Source organism: Colius striatus, chromosome 2, assembly GCF_028858725.1.
Source record: "Colius striatus isolate bColStr4 chromosome 2, bColStr4.1.hap1, whole genome shotgun sequence".
Classification (NCBI taxonomy): domain Eukaryota; kingdom Metazoa; phylum Chordata; class Aves; order Coliiformes; family Coliidae; genus Colius; species Colius striatus.
Window position 1 is genome coordinate 119,689,130 of NC_084760.1, and position 27,358 is coordinate 119,716,487.

At 39.5% G+C, this 27,358-nt stretch overlaps 2 protein-coding genes across 4 annotated transcripts in view; one reads left to right on the forward strand and one right to left on the reverse strand.

Annotated features, from left to right (window-relative positions):
* Positions 1-27,348, forward strand: FANCL (FA complementation group L). Its single transcript, XM_061989299.1, has 14 exons — positions 1-105; positions 2,712-2,770; positions 3,728-3,788; positions 4,709-4,765; positions 6,393-6,490; positions 11,433-11,529; positions 16,210-16,278; positions 23,039-23,189; positions 23,524-23,607; positions 24,198-24,243; positions 24,334-24,415; positions 25,222-25,338; positions 26,192-26,263; positions 26,696-27,348. The coding sequence occupies exons 1-14, from the start codon at positions 13-15 to the stop codon at positions 26,729-26,731; spliced, it is 1,122 nt and encodes a 373-aa protein (XP_061845283.1). The 5' UTR covers positions 1-12; the 3' UTR covers positions 26,732-27,348.
* Positions 26,415-27,358, reverse strand: part of VRK2 (VRK serine/threonine kinase 2) — a 44,488-nt gene continuing 43,544 nt past the window's right edge. For 2 of the 3 annotated variants that reach the window (XM_061989298.1, XM_061989296.1), the window contains one exon: positions 26,415-27,031. In XM_061989298.1, the coding sequence (XP_061845282.1) occupies positions 26,789-27,031 (243 nt within the window). In that variant the 3' untranslated portion in view covers positions 26,415-26,788. The remainder of the gene's footprint in view (positions 27,032-27,358) is intronic. The other variant, XR_009818146.1, reaches the window with a different exon arrangement.

The following is a 27,358-nucleotide window of genomic DNA, read 5'->3' on the forward strand; positions in this document are numbered from 1 at the left end:
GAGCGCGGCGCCATGGCGGGCTGCGGGGCGTTGCTGCGCCACTGCCCGCTGCTGCTGCCGCAGAACCGCGACGGAACGGCCTACGAGGGCTTCGTCACTGCTCAGGTAGCCGCGCCGCGCTCCGCTTGGTCGGAGGCCGCTAATCTGTGTGTGAGGCGGGGAGCTCTTACCGCCTCTCCGGGACCGGCGGCTTCCCGGCCGAGCCGCAGGGTGCGTGAAGCGCCCCGGGAGCGTGGCACAGCCCCTGCACTCGCGCTGCCTTCCCGCGGCTCGTTCCCCGCAGCCTGCCGCGGGGCGCTGTGGCGAGGCGGCCGGCCCCGCGCTGTTTGCGCACGCTGGGCGCTCTCCTTCGGGCGGCTGCCGGCCCGTGGCTGCGTTTGCTGTGCCGGCTGATGTTTCTCTGGGGCGGGTTCAATGCGCCTGCACTATGGGCCTAGGGAAAAGGGTTGAAGCAAATGACTAATTGTCAGTGTTTCCTTTTTCTTGTGCGTGTGAAGTTTCAGCAGCTGTATCATCTTTCTGAGGGAGATGATTGGTTTCTGGTAAACTGCAGTGCAGGAAGGAGAACAGCACGTAAAACAAGTTCATAGCGGATGCTTTTAGGGCAACTTTGTACTCAGAGACAATGCAGTGACCCGAGAGCCACAGCTTGCTAAAATATCACAAATGCCTGTGCCCACACCACATAAACAGCGCTTAGGAGGTACATTTTCACTTAGAAAGCGGGGAGTTTTATTCCCATAAAAAATAAGTAGAAGTCAAAAGATACTTTCCTTTACAAAAATGTAGCTTTGCAGGCCAAATTCAGGAGGATTTTGGGTGACTCTCTGACTCAAGTTCCACGTGCTGTTCATAAGCATGGGTTTTAATTGCATTATTTAAAACAGCTGCAGTTTTGGAAATGCTGTGTGTGTTAGAAGGCTCCTGGAGTTAATGGGAAGGTTCAGATGTGAGTGTGAGCATCTGTTCTCACATGTGATTTGGCTTTTTTTAATTGTTAGAGCTAAAGTGTCAATGTAGTCATATTTGAGGTTATATGCTCAACTTAAGTGTGCAGTAAACCTTAAGCTTTGGAGGAGTTTGGAAGCAACTGATGTGCCAATGAGCTGTATTCAGTTCTGAAACATATATCCTGGTTTTGCTTGTGAGCAACACAGAAACACTGAGGTCAAAAGGAACCTCTGGAGGCCCTCTAGCAGGGTCAGATGGAGCAGGCTGCTCAAGACAGGTCCAGTCAGGTGTTGAATAGCCTTTTTTCCATCATAACCAGTCCTAGCTCCCTCAGTCACTCATTGGATGAGACATACTTTAAGCTCTTAACAGTTCTATAGTTCTTCACTGGGGCTGTTGGCAGTCTTTGCTGCAAGGGTGTATTGCTGGCTATAAGTCAATTGCATATCCATAAGGATCAACAAGTCCTTTTCTGCAGAGTTGTTCTCTAGGTGATCATCCACCAGCCTGTGCTAGTGAATGGAGTGAATGCTCTCCAGGTGAAAGACTGTGCTTTCCTTTCTTAAGTTGATGAGAGTCCTGTCAATCCATTTCCTCAGCCTGTTGAGGTCTCTCTGAATGGTAGCACAGACAGTTTATGAAGCACTCCTCCCAGTTTTGTATCCTCTGATAACTGGCTATGTGAGGGTGCATCCTGTCCCCTCATCCAGGCCACTAATGAAGGTCAAATAGTGTCAGCCCCGGGATGAACCCTTCCATGTTCACCAGTAGCTGGGGGTTTCCTGCTGCACTTTGTCTTCATTACAATGCTCTGAGCCCAGCAGTTCTGCAAGTTTCCAGTCCACCTCATTGTCAGCTTATCTAGTTCATCCTTCTTCAATTTGTCTATAAGGATGTTGTGGAAAACTATTAAAAGCCTTTCTCAGATTGAAATGAAGCATCCACTGCATCAGTCATCTAATCCCAGGAGGAAATGTAGTTTTGTTCTTAACTTCCTGCAGAAGAAACCTCAGCCTCTATGGACATAATTCAAGGTTTCCTCAGCTGGAGTGGACTGTGAAAGAAAAGTTTTGAGATGAGTCAACTGGCCTTTATGCTTCAGGGAGGAGTTAAACCTCCCCACAAACCTTATTTATTTCAGTTCTGTTTTGATAATCCCATAAGAAAGCAGCAGGAGGATCCAAAAAGGGACAGTTACTGAAGATGCAAGTAGGTGGCATTTAGGACCTGCCCTATGTGGATTGCATCAACAGGAAAAAAAACCCAACCACAAAACCCCTGGGACTGGTTTGCTTTACAGTTTCCAGAACCTTGCTGGAAGGTATTGTGGATCAGTGCCCAAGTCCTTTTTAGTGTAGTACTTTAATGGTAAGAGTCTGCCTTAACTTGTGTTGAGGACAGACTTTCATGCACTTCAGCAGGCCTTGTATCAAATTGTATTGCTTGGTTTGGTCCAGGTTTGGATAATGTTTATTTTTCCTCTGAAAGATGTTATTTTTGCTTTGTGGGATGTGATGCACTGAAGAATATTTACTGAATACTGTGAATTATAGGTGAAGAATATTTCAACTTGTGACTTGAAATCAGCATAGTTTGTCACTCATGCTACTTTCTTTCCTAACTAAAGAAATTCTCAATAATATTCCTGAAAGCCAGTGAAGACAAACTGTCTTAGCAACTGATCTTATGGGGAATACTTCCCACAAGCGTCAAACGTTTTCCTTTCCTAACCTTCCTGTTAACAAATGCTTACTTTCAAGGGTAGAGATTTCCACATCAGGATACTGCTACCAGTGGATTTTCAACTGAAAAATGCAAGGTAAGATACTATTATGAAAGCAGTTTCTAAGTGCATGTAACAAAAGTTAGTTTTGATAAGAAGCTGTGAAGGATATGCATATCAATGGGTTTATTCCAATGTCAGCACCAGTAGTTCTTACTGGTTTCAACTTAACCTTGCAAAGAAATTGTACAGCATCAGTGTTAACAAATGCTGGCACGAAACATTGCTACATCAAAATATTTTGTTGTCAATTAACTTTGAAACCTGTTGTAATTGTTGCATTTGTGTATAAATCAATTCACTTCTGGGGGAAAAGTTTATTTAAATGGGATTATTTGCATGTCACTATTTGGGACACAGAATTCAGTGTGAAGTTGTAAATGGAAGCTATTGTGTACTTGATAGTTACCAGAGCTTTCTAAACTTAATCTTAAACTTAATGTGGATTAATTTGTTACCCACGTTTACTTTAAAAGCTCTGCTGTCATTACAGTGAGCACTTATCCTAGGAGTATATGAGGATGTGTTATGTGTGTGCATGCACATGTTGGTTAGCCTTGCAGTTGTGTTGCCCACACCTGCCTAGGCCAGCCTGCTCTGCTCTTTGAACAGATGTGGTGTTTGGTAGCTTTATTACATTCTAGGTTAGATACTTAAAGCTGCATTACAGATAACTTTGACATTTTCAGGATACCATTTTTAAATATTGGTATGTTTTATGAAGTCATATTAACTTGCAAGAATTATGCTTCTGTTTTCTGCAAAGAACAGGCTTTTGTAGGTAAATGCTTAATTTTTAATGGCCTTTGGGAAAGTGACATTTCGAAGTTTTAAATAACTTTGAAAATGAAACTCAAAGAAATTTTGAAGTATTGTTTGCTTGCTTAGTTTTTTGACTATAAACTTAAATGCTGCTGTGTAGCAGACTTTCTGATCTCTTCTGAAAGTCATCTACTGTGAATTTAAAGTTGATAACAAATACTGTTTGTCTAGTATAGAGTGTAGCTGGCACCTAAAGAAGATACTGCATGGCTATGGGCATATTTTAAAGCAGGTATGGCTCTTTCCAAAGCATTTCTGTTAAATGTATACTTACAGCAGTTTTGAGAAGCTTATATTAATACATCTTCTAAAAGCATTGAAAAACCTCTCCTTTCATTGTATAGCCAAGATGTATTTTGAAATGCTGAAAGATTTGCAGGTCAACCTAAGGAGAGATGGATAGAGTTTAGTAAATATTTCTGTTCATTCAAGCTCTGTTTTGTTGAAGAGAGAACAATTTAAAGTAAATGGCTGCTGACACTTCACTGCATATTTTCCTTCAGTCTCTAAATTAGAAACATGTTTATTTTTAATATATTTATTTTTTACTATGAAGAAGAAAATTGACATTCATTATTGGTATATTTAGCTCATTTTGTGTTGCATGGGCTCAAGGTATCCACATCAAAACTCCCTATCCAGAAGAAACTTTGTAGCAAGGATTTAAGAGCCCTGTAATCACAAAGACTTTTGTTTCTAATAAAGCATTTTTGCCTCTTGTTAGTTGAGACACTGTAGTTCATGGACTGTGCACCCCTTTGCAGAACTAGGGTTGTGAGTTGGGAGAAACCTAACAGAGCGTTATGCATCTGAAGATAGAGTCCTTGCACACAGCGTTGGAAATCAGATAGGTTTGGAGAGTTCCTGAAGAAACTAAGAAACATTTTTGAGTGATTCTAAAGTTTCTCTTCTCATTGGTGAAGACTAAAGTCTTCAGAAATGTCTCCATAAATATGTGAAAAGTCTTAACCTGTATAAATTTGTAATGCCTGGGAGATCTGTTCTGCAACTGAAATACTTCAGCATATGGTATATGTTTTGGACTTTTTATAATAGCTGGTTTGACAATACTAGAAAAATAGTTCAACCAAAATTGTTTCCTACTAAAAGTAGTGAGTTGAAGAAAACAAACTGATACTGTGTTCCCTCCAGAGGTTGCACAGCTGTCCAGATCTCCTCAGTTTTATGGTGGAACTGAAAACTATTTTGGTAAGTGACACAATATTTATGTGGGAGATGTGATATTCTTACAGCTTTGGTTTGCACTCAGTTTGACAGTTCATGGTTTGATTTATTTCTTTTAAGAGGAGGTAATTTTTGTATGTATGATGTTCATGTGATGTTTGAACAAATAGCCTTCAGGTTCTGCAGTGACTGTACCCTTTGGAAATTGCAGTATTACAGAAATGAAAATCCTGGCAAGGGATCTCAGTAGAGATCAGTCCTCTCTGTGTTTTTCTTGGAGTTCCTGCTATTGTTCAGATGGTAAAGAAGGCTGTAATCATGCAAAAGGTGATGCTATCAGTGGATTGCTGAAGGTGCTTCCACCTGTGTGACAACTTGCCCAGTCTAATACAGAAAGTTTTTTTTATAGTTCAGAAACTACTGTTTATTCTTTAAAGTATTTCTGAGATTTAAGCAAAGTCTCTAGTTAACATGAAACTGGCAATTTCTTGTCTGTCACTAAATCATTATTCTGCGAACACTCTTGGCAAAGAGTATTTGCATAGAATCTACTTAACTTAGAATTAAAACACAGGAAGAATTCTTCAAAACAACAATAATACCCTCCTGGTATTACACTGCTGCTCAGTGCCAGGAATGCCTTTCCTCAGTATCAGTTCAATCCCTGCCATGTGGATTATACTAAACCAGGCAAAGGCACATGGGATGGGACTGAATAAGAATGTCTACATGTGGCTATTTTGAAGTATTTCCCAATAGTTCCTTCAATGTATTTGCCTGGATGCACAACCACTCAGAAAATGAGAATGCAATGCAAGTGTAATTTATCCAAAATGGTAAAATAATGATCCTCGGTGTGATGGTAAAAACAACCAAAGACATTGTGGAAGAATTGGGCAGAAATTGCTGTTATGTTGACTTCATTACCTCTATTAGAATTGTGGTCATTTAAAATTAGTAATGTATTAATAATATGTATAGTGTATTATATTTATTTGTCTTGTAAGCATTTTTAAGCACACTTTTAAGGAACAAGTAGTACAACACAATTCTGGAACATGAAGTTTGGTCTGTTTTTTCTTGGAAATGTGACATTACCTTCTTGAAGCATTCTGATTATACTTGATGGGTGGCTGTACCAGAACTTGCTCTGGGATCCCATGGTGTTAAAAGTCATAAATGGAATATTAAAGAGATTTTAACTATTTTGATTCCTGTATCAACTTTTTTATAGCTATTTAAAAATAATATGGAGGGTTTCACATTGGTATCAACTTTGTGGCTGAGGAGCCCAGGAGACAGCTGTGGGCTCAACACAACCTTCTTTTGAAATGTTCTTTCAGTCAAGATGTTTGACTTGAAATTTATTATCTGGAAGAGGCACATTTGATTTTTGCATCTGAAGACAACGTTGTCAACATCTGTGGGGTTGTTTTTAAATTGCAGATGTTTTCATTACCAGTATCTGAAGTAATTTACCAGACAGCTTCTTTGTCTGCTCTAGCTGGAGGCTATAACAAAACAAATGCAGTGTACAGTTAATTTTACATAAGCTTAATATTTTTGAATGAATTGCAAATATCACATGACTAAATAGATGCAAAAATATTGAAATCTATCTTAATGATGTTTTTAATGTTCTTTGAAACAGGAAATTGCTCTAAAGAATACACCAGACCTGCACGTACCACGGCCGCCAGAATACTACTCCTGTCTTGTCAGAGATCTGGAGATACTGGGGTGGGATAAGTATGTTGTTTTATTTCTTAACAGATACTATCTTTAGAATATCTTTTCTGCTTTCAAATGGACTTGTTCTGTTAATTTATCCTGTTCAGAAAGTGGTTTTGCATTAAAAACTCTGCTGCTTTGTTTTTAATTAAGAAAAGCAAGACTCTTGTATCAAGTGATGGTTTATTTTCAGTCTCAAATAACCAATCTGAATGCTGAGATGCTGCTGCTACAAAATCAATTCTTTGACCAATAAACTACTGGCATAGTGAAGATATTTAATACCACTTCTACACTTCTCCTTTTCCTTCCTTTTCTCTATTTTGTACATGTTTTTTGACTGTTCCCCTATGCTGTGCTTGATCATCCACAGACCTTTGTGCTTTCAGAAAAACAGTTCATACATATCTTAGAAATAATTACTTTTACCTTGCTCTCCATAGCACAAGGATCTCCTTAGGCAAAGGAATAACATGGTTAATTCACTAAAAGGTAAATCTACAAAGATAATACGTGAATAGAGAGGTGAATTGGGAAATCTATGAATCTAGGAACTCAAACCAGCCAGCTCTTTGCAGACAAACATATGTATTTCTTGCTACCCAGATGGGCTCAGAGATCAGGGCTACTGAAAAGGATTGCTTAAACTCCAAAAATTGCAAGCAGACCATGTTTTGGGGAGCAGGAGGGCATTTCCAAGTGGGAAACATCTTGGTTACTGCATAAGGAGAGTATAAACTGTCATCTGAGGATGGAGGCTCAGTGTGCCCATGGTTTCCTGTGTATGCTGTACTAGAAGTGGAATGTTATGGAACAAGAAGTGACTGCTAGGTGCTTTTCTGGGGGAAGGAAAACTAGAAATGAGATCTTCTCACTACAGCTGCAATGGTTGGTTTAATACCATTGGAATGAATGTCAAATTAGCAAAGGAGATTTGACTTGGTTGGGGAATGAAGTGTGCACATAGTGGCCTGTTAGGTGCCTTCTCATTAGGGTCCTGAATGGGTACAATCAGATGGTATTATTCACACTTCTGTATACTCTCAGATGAGCTCATGGAACTCATTTCTAGGCTTTCCCCTAGAAACTGCAGGAGACCTCAGTGGGTTGACAAAGGTAGTTGTTTCTGCGTAGGGAGGCATTAAGGAACAATATTTGAAGGCTGTCTTTAATAATATGCAATGACTCTCCCAGTGCCTTCAAGGGGTTAAGACAAAAGATTGTGCAGGCTGTTGGGTTTTGAATGAGAAGCTACTTTTTCATTTCAGTACAATGAGTTTTTAAAAGGCTACATTTTTAGTTTTCAACAAGACAAATGTACTTCTGCCCTGGTCTTGGATGGTGAGGCAACTGTAACTGTTCCTTTTGCTAAATGAAATAAAGAAGCCTTGGGTTTCAGAATAGTTTTGAGATTCTTCACCTGATTTGTATATAAATAAATAATGTGTGATTAACATTAAGTAGGAATTAGCTTTGGAGGCCCACTTTTATTTAAAGATTTACAACATCCTTGTTAAATCAGCTGAAGGCTTTATCAGTGATTTCCATTACTAAGTGTGTAGTGCCAGCTGATGGCATGCTCTATTCAAATGTCTCAGGTTTAAGAGTATTAGTAAAAATTGCCTAAACACAGGGGAAATAAATTTTGAATCATGCCTGCTCTCCAGAAATGAAAAAAACAAACTTCAGAAAGCATATGGCAGCAAAACAGACACTGATATACAATAAATACACTTTAAAGATATCAATATATGAAAGGTACTATATAATTGGATATATAAATATGGTGTATAGCTAGATATACTAAAAATACCCTTTGAAAATACAATTTGCTCGCTTATTTCTGAACTGATATTTCTTTTGACTTGCACATCCAGTAGTTTGTTATTAAAAAACACAGCAGTGTTTTATCAGGAGCAGAATTTGACCTGGTTTCCAGGCAAAGATCGTAGTCTTGTAGACTCTGAGTTCCAGTGCTTCAGGTATTTCACTGAGGCTTTCCATCTTTATGACCATTCCACTTTTTTTCTACCTGATGAAATGACTGAGCCTACATAGGAATATATATAATGCAAATAGTATCTATGTAAATAGTTCCTTAATTGATTATGCAGCCATGTGAAGTTCATATGACTTTTACAATGCTAAGCAACTTTCTCTAGTCCTGCAGATGAGATTCTTTCATCTTTTCTTATCCAAAGATTAGTAGGGGGATGTTACAGAACAGTAGCCAGAAAAGCAGCAAGTTCCTTTTTCCTATCCTAAATGGGAAAATGAGTCCCCTCTCATTCCCCAGAGGCAGTTCTTTGGTTTTACCTTGTGCTGAGAAGGAGGGCTAGCTATGAACTTTCATTCTGGGTAGTCTTCAACCTTGTATGTTCCTTGTCTGGGGAGTTGTTTTATTCTTTAGTCTTCCTGTTTGTGAAAAAGTTTGAAAGGGAAGAGAACATCTTACTGAAAAGTACATAGCTTATGAATAATACTTAAAAGTTGAATAATTTTCTTCTAGCATCTAGTTGTTGAAATGAAAATTAAAGAAAGTCATGAGGATTTCCAGGGTGCTCTGTATCACAGTGGTGCCTCATAGCAATGAAACACACTTGGACTTCTTGTGCAGGTTTTACTTCTGTTATCTCAAAGCTCAGTGAAAAGTTTCTTCAAGCCCCACCTGGACACGTTCCTATGTGACCTGATCTAGGTGACCCTGTTTCTGCAGGGGGGTTGGAATGGATCATCTCTAAAGGTCCCTTCCAACCCCTACCATTCTATGCAAAATCACTTAAATGGCTTTAAAAGATACTTTAAATATTGATTCAGAGACTAAAAATGTTAAAACCTGAATGACAGAACTTGAAAACCCATGTTGTGATGTATTTCTCTGTGCTACAGTCAACTGGTAGCCTTTATTGATACTCTTGAACCCTTTTCCAAATGCTTATCTATTTTTTCTAAAGTGTCCAATTTTCACTGTCAGTAAAACTGAAGGTTTTTTACAAATATGATTGAACGTGATCATTTTTATTACTAGAGTTGGAATATAATGCTGTGCATATGTTGGTATTTTAAGTACATTAATAGGCACACATGTATAGATGTTGATTTGAGAAGCTGTTGGGTCCTAAAAGTGCTGAACCCTTAAGGATTTCAGAAATAAATGTGAAGATGTGTCCATTGCTAAGTTAAAATAATGTTTGAGTCTCATTCCCTCCCACTGAATGTAAAGTCCTTGAGGAACTGCAATGTTTAAGCTAGAGTAACCCATACCTTTGTGGCACTGGAAGGGTGAAGTGCTCCTAACAAGAAGACTGTCAGAACAGATAACTTGGAAATCTTACCCCCTTGACAACATCCCTTTAATTTTTTCCTTCTTTTTTGCTGTCTAACCTCCCAGTGCATTGATGCAGGCACCAGTTGTGCTTTGCTTTGGACACTATGTATTGAGGTAACCATTTTGTGCCTTAGCTGGTGGTCTAGGGTTTCCCTACCCAAGGAAGAGTACATGAAGGTATGAGATGTAGGTAGTTTCTTATTGTTACAAAACCCTCTGATATAATTTTGAAGTAAATTTGGAAGAAAGTGGGACAATATTTCTTCAGTTAGAGGAAGAATGCTCTAATTCTTTCTACGTAACTCAAGTTGAATTGACTACAGTTGAATTACACTTTTATCAAGACTTGTATTTTTTCAACTGTTGTAGAGAAAAGGTGTCAAAATGCTCCCAGGAATCTATAGGACTGTTTATTTTGCATTAAAGTTCATCATCATTAAACATGAAATAACACATCTCCTTTCCTACTTACTGCCACAACTGCTTTTTCCATCTGTATTTTTCAGTTCCCTCCTATTGAGACTGTCATTTATGTACATTCCTTTTCCTTCTCACATCCTGCCTAGGAAAGCACACTCCCTTTGGAGTGTATCTACTTTTTCTTCTACAGGATTCCCCAACCCCATTGCCTGTTTCCCTTTCCAGAGAACTATTTTTCCCAGTCTCCTGGCTCAAATGACTGGGCTAGTGTGCACTGGCTTAAAAGGAAAAGAAAATGTTACTTATGTCAGCAAGTAAATGCTTTCTTAGAACTCTGATAGGCCTTTCCATAGGTGATAAACTGTACAATCACCTGGGACTGCTTTTTATCTTCACACGAGAATGTTATGGTAAAAATGCCAAAATATCCCCCTGCCCAGGTCACTGGTAAGCATGTGGTGAGGTTTGAACCCTGCTGGCACTTGTTGAAGGTGCTCTGCAGCACATCCATCTAGAGAACAATGTATTTTACAGTTGTATTCAACTGCATCGTTGTGGGAAGCACAAATCAGTGACATCTTAAGCAAAGAGTCAGTGATTGTGTCAGAAGTTTTAGAACTTATTTACGTTTAGTATGTACTTGCTACTTGCTTGGGTGCATGTATACTGTGTAAAAGTGTCATGAAGTGAAGGCAAATCATCATAAATAACTCATTTTGTACCTGTTTGGGTGCTATTTTCTGCAGAAAATCAATTTTGGGATATGAACCAATATCCACTGAATTATCTGCAATAATAGTATTGATAATAAAAGAGAATTTGATTGAGGAGAAAAGCAAATCAAGAGCATAAAAGTCTCATACAGTAAGAAACTGCAGAAATGGATCAAAGATTTGACAGGAAGTTTAATGTGTACATAAGTAGAGGCTGACAGCAACATGCTGTGTGTGTCAAAGGTTCCAGTGATGGAAAACTGAAACACAGTGCTCACTGACCACAGCATGAGCCTTGACACACGTTGTAAATAACCCAAAGATATATGACTGCATTAAGCAGTAGACTGGTGTATTAACAGCAGTAAATCTAGAACAGCAGAAATGGTTGGCATACAGGGCTTCCTCTGATTAATATTTGTAACAGACTAATAAGAGTACAGCAGACATTTCAATCTGTACTTCCTGCAATGCTGTTAGAGTTCTCTTTCTCTTTCAGAGTCGCATATGTGGATACTGGGCTTGCCACAATCAAGCTAAAAGCTGAGGACTCTTGTGGCCGACAGCATCTCATCACTCTCAAGTTAAATGCAAAGGTGAATTCTTGTGGGGAAAGAAATATTATAAGGCTTCCTTGAAATAAATGGTTTTTTCTTGATTTGTAAAGACTTTGGAGACTGATTTGTTTATCAATGTCTCTGCTCTGCAAGAGAATGGGTTTGGGTTTTTTTGGGCTGTTTTGGGGGTTTTTTATGAAGCAAGTTCTCAGACTTTTAACTACAATCAAAAGTAAGGTTGCATTATGGTTATCCGCAGTTACCTTTTCATATGAAACTGTGAATCACATGAACACACTTCATGATATTACAGTTATTTTACTGGATTACAGACAAAGCCATCTAGGGGACTTGCATTCATTATCACTCCATCCAGACTCTATGCATGTAACAAGAATTAGAGGATGCTTCTTTAGCAAGTGTAACTGTTAAAGCTGTAGATACAAGACCTGTGAGACACTGACTATAGAAGGTAGTTCCTTATTTTTAAGTTCTTTTTAGTCTAAATAACTGGCTGGTTCTGACAGTGCTTGCAAAGCAAATCCAGGATGAGTACAGAAGCAGAAAATATGTATTTGTGCCTGTAGAAATGAACTGAGATTGCAGTAGTTTCTTCATAGAGTTTCTCATTCCCAGGTGTAAATGTCTTATCAGAAATTATCAATATTCAGGCTGAATGGTGACAATTGTAATATCTGTTGTAATATCAGTCTATGGGGGAAAAAGTGGATCCAAAAGTGCTTCAACATTGTTGTGTGTGACTATCCTCAATCCATCCCCTGGAGTAATGATCTTGAAGGGATGAGGAGCAGGCATAGTATTGTAAGGTTCAATTTCACCTTCACAGGCATCCTATATTCCCTTAAATACCAGGAGTGGTTTAGTTTTATGTAAGACAAGCTACTGTTACCTTAGAGGGGAAAAGAGGAGCCTGTGGCAGAAGTACTGTTTGGGAACTGAGGTTGCTGAAGTGGATTTTTAGAGAAGAGTGAAAGTATCCTACATGCACAGAGTAATGAACATGGTATTTGCTACCGAGTCCATTATTACATACATTGATGGGAAAAATATATCAGGAAGTACAATTGTGGTCTACTAAACGTGTGAGGACAGTGACCAGACCATTGTCGTGGTTCAGAAGGGAGCTGCTATCCCATACTTTGTACATCACTAGAAATAAAGTGCAGCTTGTTGCCCCAAGGATGTTTTTTCTGATCTTATGGTGACTAGTAAAATATTTGAACTATTTTGGAAGTATAGAAAGAAATGTACACTGCAGTACCCACTTTGACCAAGCAGCTGCCATGGTAAAAGACTTTTCAACTTACCACAGTATCTGCTTCCATTTGGCCTGAAATGAGCACTGGACTGTAAAGGGAATCAAGGTTACTGTTGTCTCTTCTTGTGAAAACTTGTGAACTTCTGTCTAGTAGTAAAATATCGCAAGTTGAGATTCCTGATAGCAGAAGAAAGCACAGTCTGACAACTAAGGATAGAGTGTAATCAAGAGACTGGATTAACCAACTTGTCTGTTGTAACAAGTAATCACCCATCTTTTTTCTTTCTTTTTGTTCCAAGTGATTGTTCTGATGAAGGATCAATTGCTTGTCCTTTTTTAAACCATCTCTGGCATTTTAAACTTGCCACAAGAGAAAATTTGTATGTGGAATGCGGTTTGGGTGACATGTGGATTTGATTTTCCTTCATGTACGTATCTAACAAGTTTAACAAGACTTTGCTGAAGTGTTTTTTGAAGGGATTTCTTTTGATAATGTGCTTTAATAAAAGTACACTTATTTTTGTTAGGCTGCTGCTTTGGTGAAAGTGAATGTGAGCTAAACCTCTCCTCCCAGCATTTATTGCTGCCTCTTGTCTATGTTCTGGCAGATGGGTTTGTTCAGCCTGGTCCTCACTGAAATGAGTTTAAATGCCTGCTGACAATGTTTTCAGGAAGCAACCCCCCAGTAAGTGATTGGGGAAATTCTGTTTCCTCAGGTTACAATGTGTTCTGAGATAAGCCCCTAAATATTCCTGTGCTGTCATTCTTAAAAGGTCTGGATGTGTTTTGAGGACTTCTCCTTAATATGTTGTCAAACAATTCCACCCGTTCTCCTTGTCTTAATGTGCTTGGTGCTAGGAACAGTCCTTTCAGAGCACTTGCTCTCTATAAACTGCAGTTGTAAAGTGTCTGGGAAACTTTGGGTGATGGATTTCCACCTGGAGAAACTAAGAATGGTGATATTGTAGTTAAGTATGTTAATTACATCGTGTGCTGCACAGTTTTGACTTGGGTACCTGATTAGGCTTAGACCTCAGAAGGGGACATATTTTTAATGCTCAGATTATATTTTGAGAGGCAGTTTCCTAATTAATTTGGTTGAAAATGCCTGCTCTGAAAATCTTCCTCCATTCACAATTGAAAGGAATAACTAGAGAAGTTTTTTGAAAGCAAAGCATGCATCTTTGCAAGTACAAGCCCAAATATGTTGGGGTTTATTTATCTGTTTCCTTTAGTCTTGCATGAGAAGTGGGCTGGGTGTTTGCCATCGCAGATCCCGGGGATTCAAATAGGCCATTGCAAGAATTTGCATGCCATGTAGTAATCAAGATGCTTTGGTAATTATCTGAATGATTTGGCAAGCAATATGAAAATACTTGGTCTGGATGGAGTTAGCTGTATGCTCAGAAACACAATGGAGCATTTTGTTGAAGAATTGATTAAATTGTTCTGAAGAATAACAGGCTGGTTTCTGACATGCACATTTGAATGCAACTGTAATGAAGTACTATGGCATTGATATGCTCAGGTATAGTGTTTGATAATTCCTTAGGAATCACTCATTTCATTCAGGATTTCCCTACCTAAAATCTAAACCCATGACGTACCCAGGTACAGCATCATTGTTGCATTGTTCTTGACAGTTATCTGGTGCACAGTACGATCGTGTGCTCTTAAAGGAAACTTCACTAAATAAGCAGGGAACAAGTGCTATAGTTTGAGTTCTTATTCAGTAATATTAAGTTAGCAGAATCTGTTTGCAAGCACTTACCCAAAAGCACCCTGCAAAAGACTAGGTAACATGAATTTACTTAGTAAGATAGTCATTCCATCATTGGCTAGTGCTGCTGGGATGGAAATGAAGTAGTCCTAAAAGCAGTCCTATGGAACAACTGGAAACAACTCTTTCTATGCAAGCATTGAAAATAACACTGACAGTACAAAACCACTCCCATTACAGAGCCCAACATACAAGAACAGTAATACTACAATAAAAGAAACAGGAAGAGCTTTTGTGGACTTACATCTCTGAGTTGTGACCACCTCCTGTCCAAAGTCATGTTTTCCCTCTTCTCTTGCACTGTCACTGTTACTTGTCTGCCAGCATGGTGAAGTGGAAGATGCTCAAGTTGTAGAATTGTCTTCAGGAGGTGGATACTCAACAGAAACCACAAGTGAAAGGAAATTACACAGCAAGTTTAAACGAATTTCTGCCAAATCACTAAATCCACTAGATGCCCATTAAAATGAAAGCACTGAAGGATGGATGCCCTAGGGAAGCCATGTCTCTTTTACTCTTTGCCGTAGAGCACAATTTGAGAAATCACTGTAGAATGGAGTCTTGCAGAAAATAAAGACACATTTCACAAACTGATGACCAGACATCTGGCATTTGGTTCAACACTGTGCCTGTGTCTAGAGGTTTACTTTGGATGGAGAGCAGTGATGGGAAGGTGCTTAGGTAAGCTGCTCCTCTTGGCCCAGACTCTAATTCCGTGAGGAAGCTGGGACTGTTTATTTCATATACTCCATAGTGTTTTCTTCTGTTGTCAGTTGATGCAACACTAATATAATTTCAGTACAAGTGCTGTGTACCTCACAGGTAGGATTGTAAAGGTTGTGTAGGACTAAAGGAGACGACTTTTCAGCTGAAGAAAATTTGGGATTGGTACTCTTGGGAAGGACCCATTTTATTTGTGCTGAGATGCTTCTCTGCTACCTAATTTTTCCAAGAAAGCCCAGTTCTTTTTCCACAGATTTCATGTTGGATGCTGAACAGCAGTAGAACTATTAGTGTAATGAATAGTCAAGGGTTAGTTTTGGAGTTATCAGAGCTTTTATAGTTTCAGTTTTCTTTAATACATCTGTTTTTTTCTTTTCCTCACTGATGCCTTTTAACTTGAGGTAGGGAGTCACTTTAATTTTAGCTGTATGTTCATTCATCTTTTTCTAAGTAGTTATGTGCTTAATCAGATTACTTTCCATTTAAATGAAAAATGTTGCCAATCAGAGCAAGTATTGCAGTGTAAATGAAAATGAGTTCTTGCCTCATGAGAGTGTTGCTGGGGTTTGGTTTTGACTTTTCTGCCCAGTGCAAGTAACAGAAGATAAATTGTTTTAAAAATATTTGATGGGTTGTGTCCTAAGTTGTTGTTTAATGTGTGCTTGTGAACACAAACTGATTCTCCTGCCTTTACTAGACACTGATCTATCAAGCCTGTTTATGTGTAGATTTCCTCTTTAAATGATAATTAACATTGATAATTAACTATTTCTGAAAATGGTTCACATAATGTTTCCTCCAAGAGCCAAGTTCTCAAGATGCTTGAAGTGCTCATGTTTTGTTATCAAATTTGGCAGCTGGGTATCACTCTTTTAAATCAGTTAAAAAAGAAAGGAAAAAAGGAGAGAAGTAAAACTGTTTTCTTTCCTTCCCTCAGTATCCAAAAGACCCACCGGATTGCCTCGTGGATTTTCCTGTTGAGTTTGCCATCTCTTGGATGCCACAGGTAACCTGCTCTACTCTGCATCTATTTTTTTTAGTAGCTGAGATGTGTTTGCAATACACTTGAGGTAGTGAGGGGTTGGACTTTATTTCTTAACTCCATCTTTTTTTTTCCCTGTGTGCATTGTAGTTTTATACATACTTAGGTAAATGTAATAATGCTGAACTCCAGATTCCTTATGATAATGTCTTACTGTTTTCCTTGCCCTAGAGATGCATCCTGCATGTTTTGTGCTTTGCACTCACTGATTGTTTTTCTCTTCAACTGTTGATAGGGCTCAAATATCTTTAGGAATGATTTTGGGGGAATATATGCATGGGAGATGATTTATCTTAAAGAAAAGAAGCACCCTCTAAAGTTCACATGAAAAAAGAGGCAGTCTCCCAGCTTGTTTTCATATATAGCTTTCATAACTTAACTTCCCTGTTGTTCTTCTGGTTGTAACTGAAAGAACTGAAACTCTGAAATGAGAATTCTATTAACTGATATTATTAATATAAAGAACCACGAGCCATTGTCTTTTTTTTTAGTCTCTTGCTTTATTTCATGTATCTTTTTTCCACAATAGAGCATGTGTACTTGATTAAATGGATTTAAATGTCACCACTTAAATGTAAGTTAATCTGAATTATTTCTGGGAAAGAGTTGATGTTTAATTTCATTGAATTCAGGAAAATAGACTTTACAGAAATGATTGCATTTCATAATTCTAACTTGTGGGCCTCCTTTGTGGTACTAAATTTACAGAGGGAACATGGCTGAAAGGTTCATTCAGAATCATTTTAAGATGGGCTTCTAATTTTGACTGCAAAGCTCAAGGCTCTGTGTGTCATCTCAGATCCTCTAATATGAAACTTGAGGAGATAACAGCACTGTAAACAAATGAACAAAATGAACCACTGTAAACAAAGTGTCATGTGTAATTCCAAGTTTTGGTTCTCTGGTAAGGTTTGGAACAATTTAAACAGATTCTTCCCTGAAGTTAGAGAGGATTCCATATAGTACAGGCAGGATTTCAAGTAGTGTTTCTACCCTTGGACTTCATACATACTTTTAGTAGTATGTTATTAATTTTACAGCCTTGCAATATCTATTGCCTCAAATTAACAACATTTCAGATATCCTTGACAGTCACTGCTTCTGTGTGTTTGCTGTTAGCAATTTTTAAAGCTACTAGCTGGACTTAGGTTGTAATAAAATGTTCTTGACAAACACACCACAAAGCAGTGTCTTTGAGAAGTCAAAGGTGGGAGTGAGTATATTAACATTGACACTATAAGAGAGCAAAACCTCATGTTAAAAACACAACATTCTAATGCTCGAGACCTTAAAAGCTTCTTAGGGTTAGAATTACCTGTGGACTGAAAACATGAACAACAAATGTAGGTATGTAACTGAAGACCCTGTTTTGAAATCCAGAGATAGTCATTCCAGCTGCAGGTAGCCTGCTGGTAACCCTGCACTAAATCCCAGCAGCCTCTGCCTTCTGCTGCTGGGAATGCTGTAGCTGGACAGTCTTCTTTTGAACATTGAGCCGATCTGTGTGGGGGACATGAACCCAACATTTCTGGGGAAAAAAGTGTGTGCAGTAATGGTTGGAATTGTGCTTATTCTCAAAAGGCCTGGCAATCATTGCAATGGGCAGACTTTGTGCCATGGTGAGAGGGTTAACCTTGGATAATGCTGAAACACCACTGGTATCAGAATTGAGGTCCTTTAGTGGTTGGTGTTGATTTCTGAAAGGGGAAAAAGAACATGCTATGCCTATCTTACAGTAAACATAAAGGTTTGATACTGATAGGCCTTAAAATGTAATATTTGTTGGTCAGTTTTAATGTAGAAACTGGCAAGGCTTAACTACAATTGTGCAGTTTCACTCCTGGAATATAAACTCCTATGAAAGAAACTAGTAATGCATTTCAGGTAATTTAATCTTTACCCCCTGTGTGTGCTGTTGCTTATTTCAGGTTCTTTTCAGTGCTCATGGACTTTAAACTTGAGGGGTTGTTGGGTAGTTGTGGGGGTTTTTTCTCTCCTTTTTTTTTCCCTCTGTATAATAATAGACGTGGCTTTATGGCATCCATATTAAAAATGGGTAATTTTCCTTATGGTCCCTGTCTTCCTGCTGGGTTGATAATGTTTTGATGTATTTTTCTTTTGCTCTGATGAGAGGTCTGCTGCTGCTGCTCTGACATATTCATTTGGATGAATAATTATAACTTGCACAATGTCAAGCTGAAGATGGTAGGGTTTTGTGCGTCATGACAAGCCTAGTAGCCAGTGCAGGTGTCTCACAGCATGATCAGCAACAGCCAGTGTATTCTGGCACAGAGGAGACATTTTAGAGTAGTAAGAAATCAGCACCAAGGGCAATGCTGCTGCTGCTGCTGCTGTTCTAAGTGCCAAATAAATGCAGAGTGCTTCTCAATGACAAGTGCAAGAGCATCTACTTATTTCAGCTATATTCTTTTTCTAAATAAGCAGATAAATGTGCTGTCTCCACGTTTGAGCTCACCCTGCATGCGCCCTGCTGCCGTGTCTGTGCATCTTCTGCTGCCCTCACATCAGGGTATTGTTTCTATACTGACCACTGCCCACCTGGTTGGCTACATGAAGGTCACGAGAGTGGAAATCGATGACTAATGAGGTCATGCAGCCAGCCAACAGTGAATCAGTAACACAAGAGGCAGAGGGTACAGTGGTACAAATGAGATTATTCTTCGGTTATTTTGATGAAAGCAGTAAAATGCATCCTAATTGTGGTTTTTCTTAGCAAAGGAGCTTCACAGACTCCAGCTTTATGTGCATCCATCAATAAGAAAAAATGAGGTGGTTGACAAGACACTTGATAGAGATTTCAGAGTGTTGTGCCTCAGTTTGATATGTGCTAAGGAGGGAGAAAACCATTAAACTACCGCTTGTGAGGAATAAACAGTTCCTAAAGACACTCTAAAGAACCATCACTCCTTGAAGTGATGCAGGTGATCCCTTCTCCATCCAAAAACTGTTCACTGTTTTAAACTGTACTTTATCTCTGAATTCCTTGGAGCATGCAGGTAACAGCACCTATCCTTTAGGCTACTTAACTTTCCCCATCAGGAGGCTTTGCGGTCGTTTTAATTTTGGATAAGCAAAGTTTGTGATGGGAAGAATTTGAACCTAAAAAATCTCAGGGCAAAGATCACATTTTTGTCATTCTAAAAAATAACTTTTAACAAAGTGTGCTGCATTCATTGCAATTAGAACCTTCTTACCACTGTTTGATTAATACTTGGCTCGTGCAGGATTTGGAGGAGGTATTGGAAACTTGGCAGTTGTTTAAAGTTACTGGAAGGCTTTGTGGATTTGATGGCAGGCGCAGGCTCAAGATCTCTGTTTCTAGACAGGAACCAAGAGTAGAGTGACTTTTCCTTCTTATTGCTTTAATTGAAGGAAACAGAGTATGGGCAACAGGGGTGAACTTGGGGAAGTGGATTAGAGTGAAGTGCAAAAAGGAGGCAAGAACTGGCGTGAGGAGCTGCTGAAATGGAGATGAGAGCGTGGGGGATAGAAACGCAAACATTCTGCAAAACTGTAGGAGCCCCCTGGAAGAAGGTGTGTTCCCCTCAGAAACAGATAGGTCTCAAATCTCTGGTTTTCACTCACTGGGGTGTTTCAGCTCCTAGTTGCTGTTGGAATTGAGAGATATGTACAGTCCAATAGAGCAAAGGTAATGTTTGGGTAACGTTATCTGACTGTTCAGTGCAAAGGACTGTGCTGGTATAGCTTGTGTCCACGTAGATTTTCCCCTCCTAGAGGCTTGAATAACTAGGACTTGGAATGCGTGCTTTGCTGAGAGAGAAAACTGTGCTGTGAGTCAATTCCAGAGCCCTTTCACGAGTCCTCACAAATCGTACTCTTTGTTTTCTATACTCACAACTTGAAATCTGAAAAATCTGGGGAAGTGGTGAGTGTTGAAAGCTATGACTATGGTCACAGGAGGTGATGCTTCAGTAAGAACAGTCCTCTTATTGCCAGGTGGAGAGATGTTAAGCTGAGTATTCCAAAGTAACATTTCCCTGGTCTCTTATTTTTCCATATGAAAACTCAGAAGCTGAAGATGTGTTTTTTAATCAAGTCAATGTTTTTAGGCTGCCCAGTTGCTGTGGTGGTCATTCTAGAGTGCTGAAGGGAATGGGACCACTAAATCCTGTTACTTGAATTCAGAAGTGGTGGGGAGGGGGAAGCAGTGTGTGATTAAGTTACAGGAGACTTAACAGCCACTGCACAAAACTCCATTGAGGTTGTGTGACTATTCCAGTGGTAGCCGTTCCTCACCTCTGCTCTCTTGTTACTCCTCATGTCAGTATCCTCAGCAGTTAGAAATAAAGTGGAAGGTTTATATTGTACATTAAAAGTCTTTTAATTTTGGTTCAAGTTGTGAAAGATGAAACTGTCACAACGTCTTTTGTTTTTACGATGGATGTTTTACCTGATGAGCACGGAAACTCAACAGATACAGTGGCTGGAGTAGCCAGTTCGGTTTTGTTGGTGGTTTTCAGAGTTGGAGCAGCTGGTGATGATATCTGGAACTATGAATGTCTCATTTTCCAAAGAATATTTGATGTGCTTCCTAGAAATCCTAATGCTTTTGTACAAAGGTGACTGAGAAACAAAGAGTTTGTGTCTTTTGAATGCTATCTTGGTGTAGTGTAGGCCAAAAGAAGAAAAGCATGATAGCAGTCTCTTCTAAAGTGCTGGGCAGTGACCTAAAATTAGTCAGTTAATCAAATCAAAAGGAATGTTCCAGTTTTCAGGGTTTGCCTGACAAGCATGTGATGTATTTCAATAGCTATAGATGCGTTTAAGTCTATAGCAGGAGACAGCTGGCAACATCAATGAAGCATGCAAATAAGATCAAATGAACAGTGCGTAAAAAAAAGATTTAACTACCTTTTTAAGGAACATCATTGAAAAATTACAATTAGTATTAAAATTAATTGGATTTTAAAACTTATCTGTGGGTTATAATCCCTTGATGTTTCTTTTTTTCTAGTGGAACCCTTTGAATTCCCGGAAGATAAAGATAAAAATGATTATTAGAGGATTTATCTGTGTGTGATATAGCAAAATGTAAAAAATCAAAATGGAAAGCAACTGTTGCAAGTACCAGAAAATTATGCTATTAATTTAAGTGTCATCAGAGCACAAAAGATCACATTTCAGGACTGTGTGAAAATTATTAAAATACTGGAAATAATAGTACTTAAGATGAAGATATTCTACTCTAAGATGTGGTTAAGTGACTGACACTATTATATCACTTCAGGTATTATAAAAGTAACAAAATGCTTTTAAAGATAATAAGCGTTACATTTGGAGATTGGCAGTATTCACACTTTTCTGCTTAAGTGCTTTCCTACTTTAATATAATTTAATAACAGCAGGAAAAAAATGGAGCATTTTCTTTCCAAGCTACCCCTTTCCTTTCTAAAATATGTATGCAGAAAATAGGAAAACTGATTATCAATACAAACCCTGTTCTGCATCTGAGAATGTTCATTTAATTTGCTGTTTTTCGTCCAGGCAAGAAAGGAAGAGCATAATTACAGGAAACAGTTCCATGTGTATTTTGTGTTATTTGTAGAAAAATACCTCTTCAACAACAGAACACTTCATTTGCTTTGTCTTTTTGACCCCAAGAATTTGTTCTTAGGTTAAAAGCCATGTGAAATCTGGCCTTTGGTACATCTTTTTTGTTTTTTCAAAGGTACTTTACCATCTGTTCCTCTGAACTGAGTAAGTCTCGTCAGTTCTCTCCCATCCTTCCTGTGTTTTACACATGTGTTTCATTGTTCACTTCTGTGCAAGGGATTCCTCTTTCTCTGCTCTTGACTTTGCCACTACCAAACAAGTTGAGAGAACAAGTTACACAGGCAGTTTGTCTCTAATGCTTCTTCCCCCCCGCCCACCCTAGCTGCCCCTTGGATGCCACCTTTGTCTAGTTTCTTGACACCTTCACTTTTTCCCCATTGCACCTTCTCCTCTTCCCAGGAAGCCAATCTGATGGCTTCTTGTTCTCTATTGCTTTGCTGTTCTCTGTCTTGTACTGTGTGATGAGAGAGTGTTCTGATTCCGTCTAATCCGTTCTCAAATAATGAAATCCCTTGAGTGTAATCCACTGATTATTAGATAGTTTCTCCTCTTACCACACTTAACATGGCTTGAAATCTCATGTGAAGTACCTGTTTTCACACTGCTTAATGTTTAGGTAATTATGACATTGTTAGGCTCCCTTTCTTACGGTCTTTAAGAAATAAATAAGCTATTTGAGCTATGTGGGTGTTTCTCTGTATTTCTATTTGGTGCCACTCCTCTGTCCCTCAGCTGAAGCAGAGACAAAAATCTCAGAATGTTGGAAGTTTAATAGCAGATAGTGATGAATTTCACTTGAATTTTCCATTAGCTTGTTACAAGTTGCAATGCAAGTTAAAAGCTATTACCAGCTTTCTAAGAAGCTCTCTGAAAAGGAGTGTAAGACACCATCAAATCCTGGTAGGATGGATGTAGATCATAACATGTTAGATTGACCAGCATGGGAGAGCTCAGCATTGTACACAGGCCACAGCTGTTCCTTGTGTTGCTACCATGACACAACTGGGTACATAACTCCATTTTAACAGGTCTTAAATTACCTGTGGTTTGCTTTGGGGTTTTTTGCACTGTTTTGTATGGCTGTAGGTGGAAACTATATGAAATTTGTTTCAATTTCTTCTCTTCTTAGAACTCCTTAACAGACATTTACCATCAGTTCCTGACAGCATTAGAATCACTGAAAGAGTTCTGGGATGCCATGGATGAAATTGATGGCAAGACGTGGGTGCTTGAGCCAGAAAATCCCACACGGGGTGCTACCAGCAGAAGGATTGCGATAGGTATGAAAACACTTGAAGGAGTACACAGATTTGAGAAGCAGGACTTGGGCTGCTTTTTGGTTTGCTTATCTAATCATACAGTGCTTGTGAGAGTTAGAGAAGTGAGAGGGAGCACTTAAAACCAGCAAGGCACGACCCTCTTATTTTGTGTATTAAAACAACCTTCTTGCCACAGAACACTGAACCTGGTTAGGAAATTATCTACAGCTTTATGATGTTACTTGAAGTTGCTGCAGGAGAATTCAAACTGCTTTTCAATAACCAGCAATGTATCTGTTTCCAAACACTTGATTGTAAAGAAAAGCTTCCCCTTTTGTTTGCTTCTTCCTTGCAGGGAACAATGTCTCGGTGAACATAGAGGTAGATCCTCGGCATCCAAACATGCTCCCAGAGTGTTATTTTCTTGGTGCAGAGCACGGTAAGGCAGCAGACAAGCACCGATTGTTTCTCTTCTGGTCTGATCTCTGGTGAGCAGATGCTAGTGTCAGCTACCTCAAACTCCAGGGGTAAGCTTTAGCTAGGCAGAGCCAGGGATTAGGCAGAACATGTGTGTAGGAGAGTTTCCCACAGTAGACACTGAGTTTTTAACAGCCAAAAAAGCTGTTTTTCTCTGTGAAGGACACTTTTGGCCAGCACGGGTTAGAGGGAGCCCTGGATCCTACGTGATTACTCAAGTTGGGTTTATATTTTAATAGAATTTTCCTCTTAAAAAAATCAAACTTGCTGTGTCCTAATAGTCTTTGGAACTGTTGAAGTCTGTTACTCCTGTGCCTCACTGCTTTTAACCAACTTTTTAAGGTAACTACGATTCTACCTCCAACAGTGGTATTGTAAATTGTAGTGAGTGCCCAAAACAAAACACTAACATAATTCATTTAGGTACCTTAAATAATGAAAAAGAGCTACTCCGTGCCCTCCCCTTCAGTGCTGAAGTATGGGAGGTTACATTGGCTGGGGGGGAGCAAAGGGGCTCCTAAAGATGTCATTCTTCATGTGCTTTTCTTGCAGTGGTTAACCCTTTGAGAATTAAGCTGAACAACAATATGCACTTATGGTAAGCAGCTTTAATCATACAGGTTTAAGACTGCAATGGCACTTGCCATTCCTTGTGTTGACTTCTTTTCTCCCCCTCTCCCACCTGCAGGGATCCAGAACTCAGCTTATTACAAAACTTGAAAGACCTCTTAGAAATTGATTTTCCCTCTTGTGCTGTGTTGGAAAAAAGTGTAAGTTGCTTTTTGTTAATGATCAGTCGTTACTTCTGCATAACTGAAATGTAAATGGTCACTTCCTAACTGCCAGCCAAAAGAAGGGACTTACAAGAGAGGTAATTGGATTAATATATTGTCATAAGGACTTCTGAACTTCAAGCAACAATTGTCAGAGCTTGTTAACCTTTGATTAGAGGTGCAGACTCTCCTGTGGCCTTCATAGCAGTAAGGTGATTAATAACAGGCTTCACTATGAAAAGGGAAAGAGGAAGTTCCAGAGTAGCTAATGAGATGTGGAAAATCCAAACATTCTGTTATGGATGTTGATGACTTAAGTTCTAATTAGGTAGAGCTGCTTAGAGGGGACAAGAGGCCATCCAAATACTGGCGTGCTTCAAACAAACTTGGAATTAATTTGTGCCAATGCTGTAACACTGCTTTACCAGCTTCACTTCCACCTGTGAGAGCTCTAAATTAATATCTGACTGAGGTCTCGCCTCTAATGTCCAAGTGTAATGACAAATCATTGTGTTTAATAAAAAAGAAACAATGGGGCCCACGAGTATGGAAATGCTTGTCAAAGTGGGCAAAATGCAGTGTGAGGAGAAAATAAAACCTAGTGAAGTCTGATATATCTGGCAGCTAATCTGGCTCTTTATGTGGTAACGGTGTAAACAGAGCTGTTGAAGGCAACAATGTTCAGGAATTCGAAGTAACAAAGAATGCAAAAGCAGAGACAAGTAGATGAACATGTTTTCTGTGTTACCAACCCTACTTCTGCCTTTTGGTTGTACTGTGAGCTAAAATGTGTGTGTTCTAAGGATTTTGCTAAGGACTGTGGGATCTGCTATGCCTATCGCCTCAATGGCACGACTCCAGATCAAGTGTGTGATGATCCGCGCTGCGGCCAGCCTTTCCACCAGGCTTGCCTCTATGAGGTAAAGTGACTAATGGGATAAACTTTGCTCTTTAACTCGTAGATTCAAGACAATAAGCATCTCCCACTTACGTTTCAGATGAAGCAAAATCCTTTAAGGAGTGCTACAACAGTCCCTGTGCCTCCTCTTGTCTTGTAAGCCACAACTGGTGTACAGGCTCCCCATGGAAAGGAACTTGCCCTCACTTTGTCCTTGACACGTGTCCTGTCAGATGCTGATCAGATGGACTCTGGTCAGAAAAATCATAGAACCATAGAATGGTGGGGTTGGAAGGGACCTTGAGACATCATCTAGTCCAACCCCCCTGCAGAAGCAGGGTCACCTAGATCAGGTCACACAGGAACGTGTCCAGGCGGGGCTTGCAGCCCTCCAAGGAAGGAGCCTCCACACCCCCTCTGGGCAGCCTGTGCCAGGGCTCCCTCACTGAAACAGGGAAAGAGCTTTTTCTTACATTTAAGTGGAACTTTTTGTGTTCCAGCTTCATCCCATCACGCCTTGTCCTGATACTATCTACTATAGAAAAGAGGGATGTCCCAACCTCCTGACACACACCCTTTAGATATTGATAAATGTTAGTAAGATCTCCCCTCAGTCTCTTCTTCTCCAGGCTAAACAGCCCCAGGTCCCGCAGCCTTTCCTCATATGAAAGATGTTCCAGTCCCCTGATTATCTTCGTGGCCCTGCACTGGCCTCTCTCCAGCACTTCCCTGTCCCTCTTGAGCTGAGGAGCCCAGAACTGGACACAGGACTCCAGATGAGGCCTCAGCAGGGCAGAGCAGAGAGACACACAGAAGAGATTGTTCTTAAGTTTATGAAAGCCATGTGAACTTTAATCCACTTACTTGTGTTGCAGTGGCTACAAGGTCTCCCTTCTAGCAGACAGAGTTTTAATGTCATCTTCGGTGAATGTCCATATTGTAATAAGGTAAGGAAACCTAATGGAAAGGAGTGACTGAACTAAAGCAGTGTGTGGTAGCTTTTGTAAAGGGTAACCAAGTCAGTTGCAAAGCAGAAGCTGTGGCTACTATCTTGCCTTTACCAGCAGGAATGAAGACAGGAAAAATTGTAATTCCCAAGCATTTAATGCATCCGTATTTAAAAGTTTTCTGAAACAAGGTGAAGATGGCTACACGCTGTTACCAACATCAGGGTGTCAGGTCATTAAGTACCCCCTCCCCATATATTTTGTGATACCTTTTTAAGGTATCCAGTTTAAAAAAAGTCAATCCCAGCAAATGTAACAGAAACCAGCCTTATCCAAACAGTATAGTGCAAATGTCAGTGCAGACTGGGGAAGTTTGGGAACTTGCCTGTTGAATTGTATTGACAGTATTATATTGTTTTTCACTTCTTCAAGTCACTAACACTGAAATCTTCAATGAAGAAACACTGAAAGTTGCACAAAGGGAAACACTGCTGAACTCACACTGCTGACACTGAAACAGTGGCATCAGAGAAAATACACGGAAAGGAAGATGAGTAGCAGAAGTACAAGTATAGCTGTGCTGTAGGGGTACGTTTGGTCAGTGAACGCCAGCCTGAAGAGCACAGACAAGGGTGGCCACGTGCTGCTGTAACTAGCTTCTTGCAATGATACTGGATGATCTGTAGCTAAGAGTTGATGGTGGCTTGTATTGAATGCTGAGAATCTTGCTTGGGTGTTGAATGGGGGTAATTCTCTTGCAGAGACTTCCTGCAGGAGGAAAAAATAAATGCATATAGTAACGATGAGCTCAGTTTTTCTGATTCACACTTATTCACTGCTAAGATGCCACAGGTGACATTGCAGTGTCTTTAAGTTATCTCAGAGAAGGCAATTCCATTCTTACCAAGACTGAACTCTGGAATTTGCAGGTAAAAGGATATTGTAAATTAAGTAGATCACATCAGGTGTCATATACAAGGTGCCTTAATGTCTTCTGCAGAGAAATACTGTGTTCCTGAAGCCAACAGATTCAATTCTTCTGTATGTTTGTTTTCAAAAACTGTTAATATATTGAAGTCTTTACAGTGTTCCTGC

Excerpts from the sequence above, each read along its gene's own strand:
- FANCL (XM_061989299.1), top strand. The coding sequence starts at position 13 with ATGGCGGGCTGCGGGGCGTTGCTGCGCCACTGCCCGCTGCTGCTGCCG. Across the intron at positions 4,766-6,392 it reads TGGAACTGAAAACTATTTTG|GAAATTGCTCTAAAGAATAC; the intron begins GTAAGTGACACA and ends TCTTTGAAACAG. Across the intron at positions 6,491-11,432 it reads GAGATACTGGGGTGGGATAA|AGTCGCATATGTGGATACTG; the intron begins GTATGTTGTTTT and ends TTTCTCTTTCAG.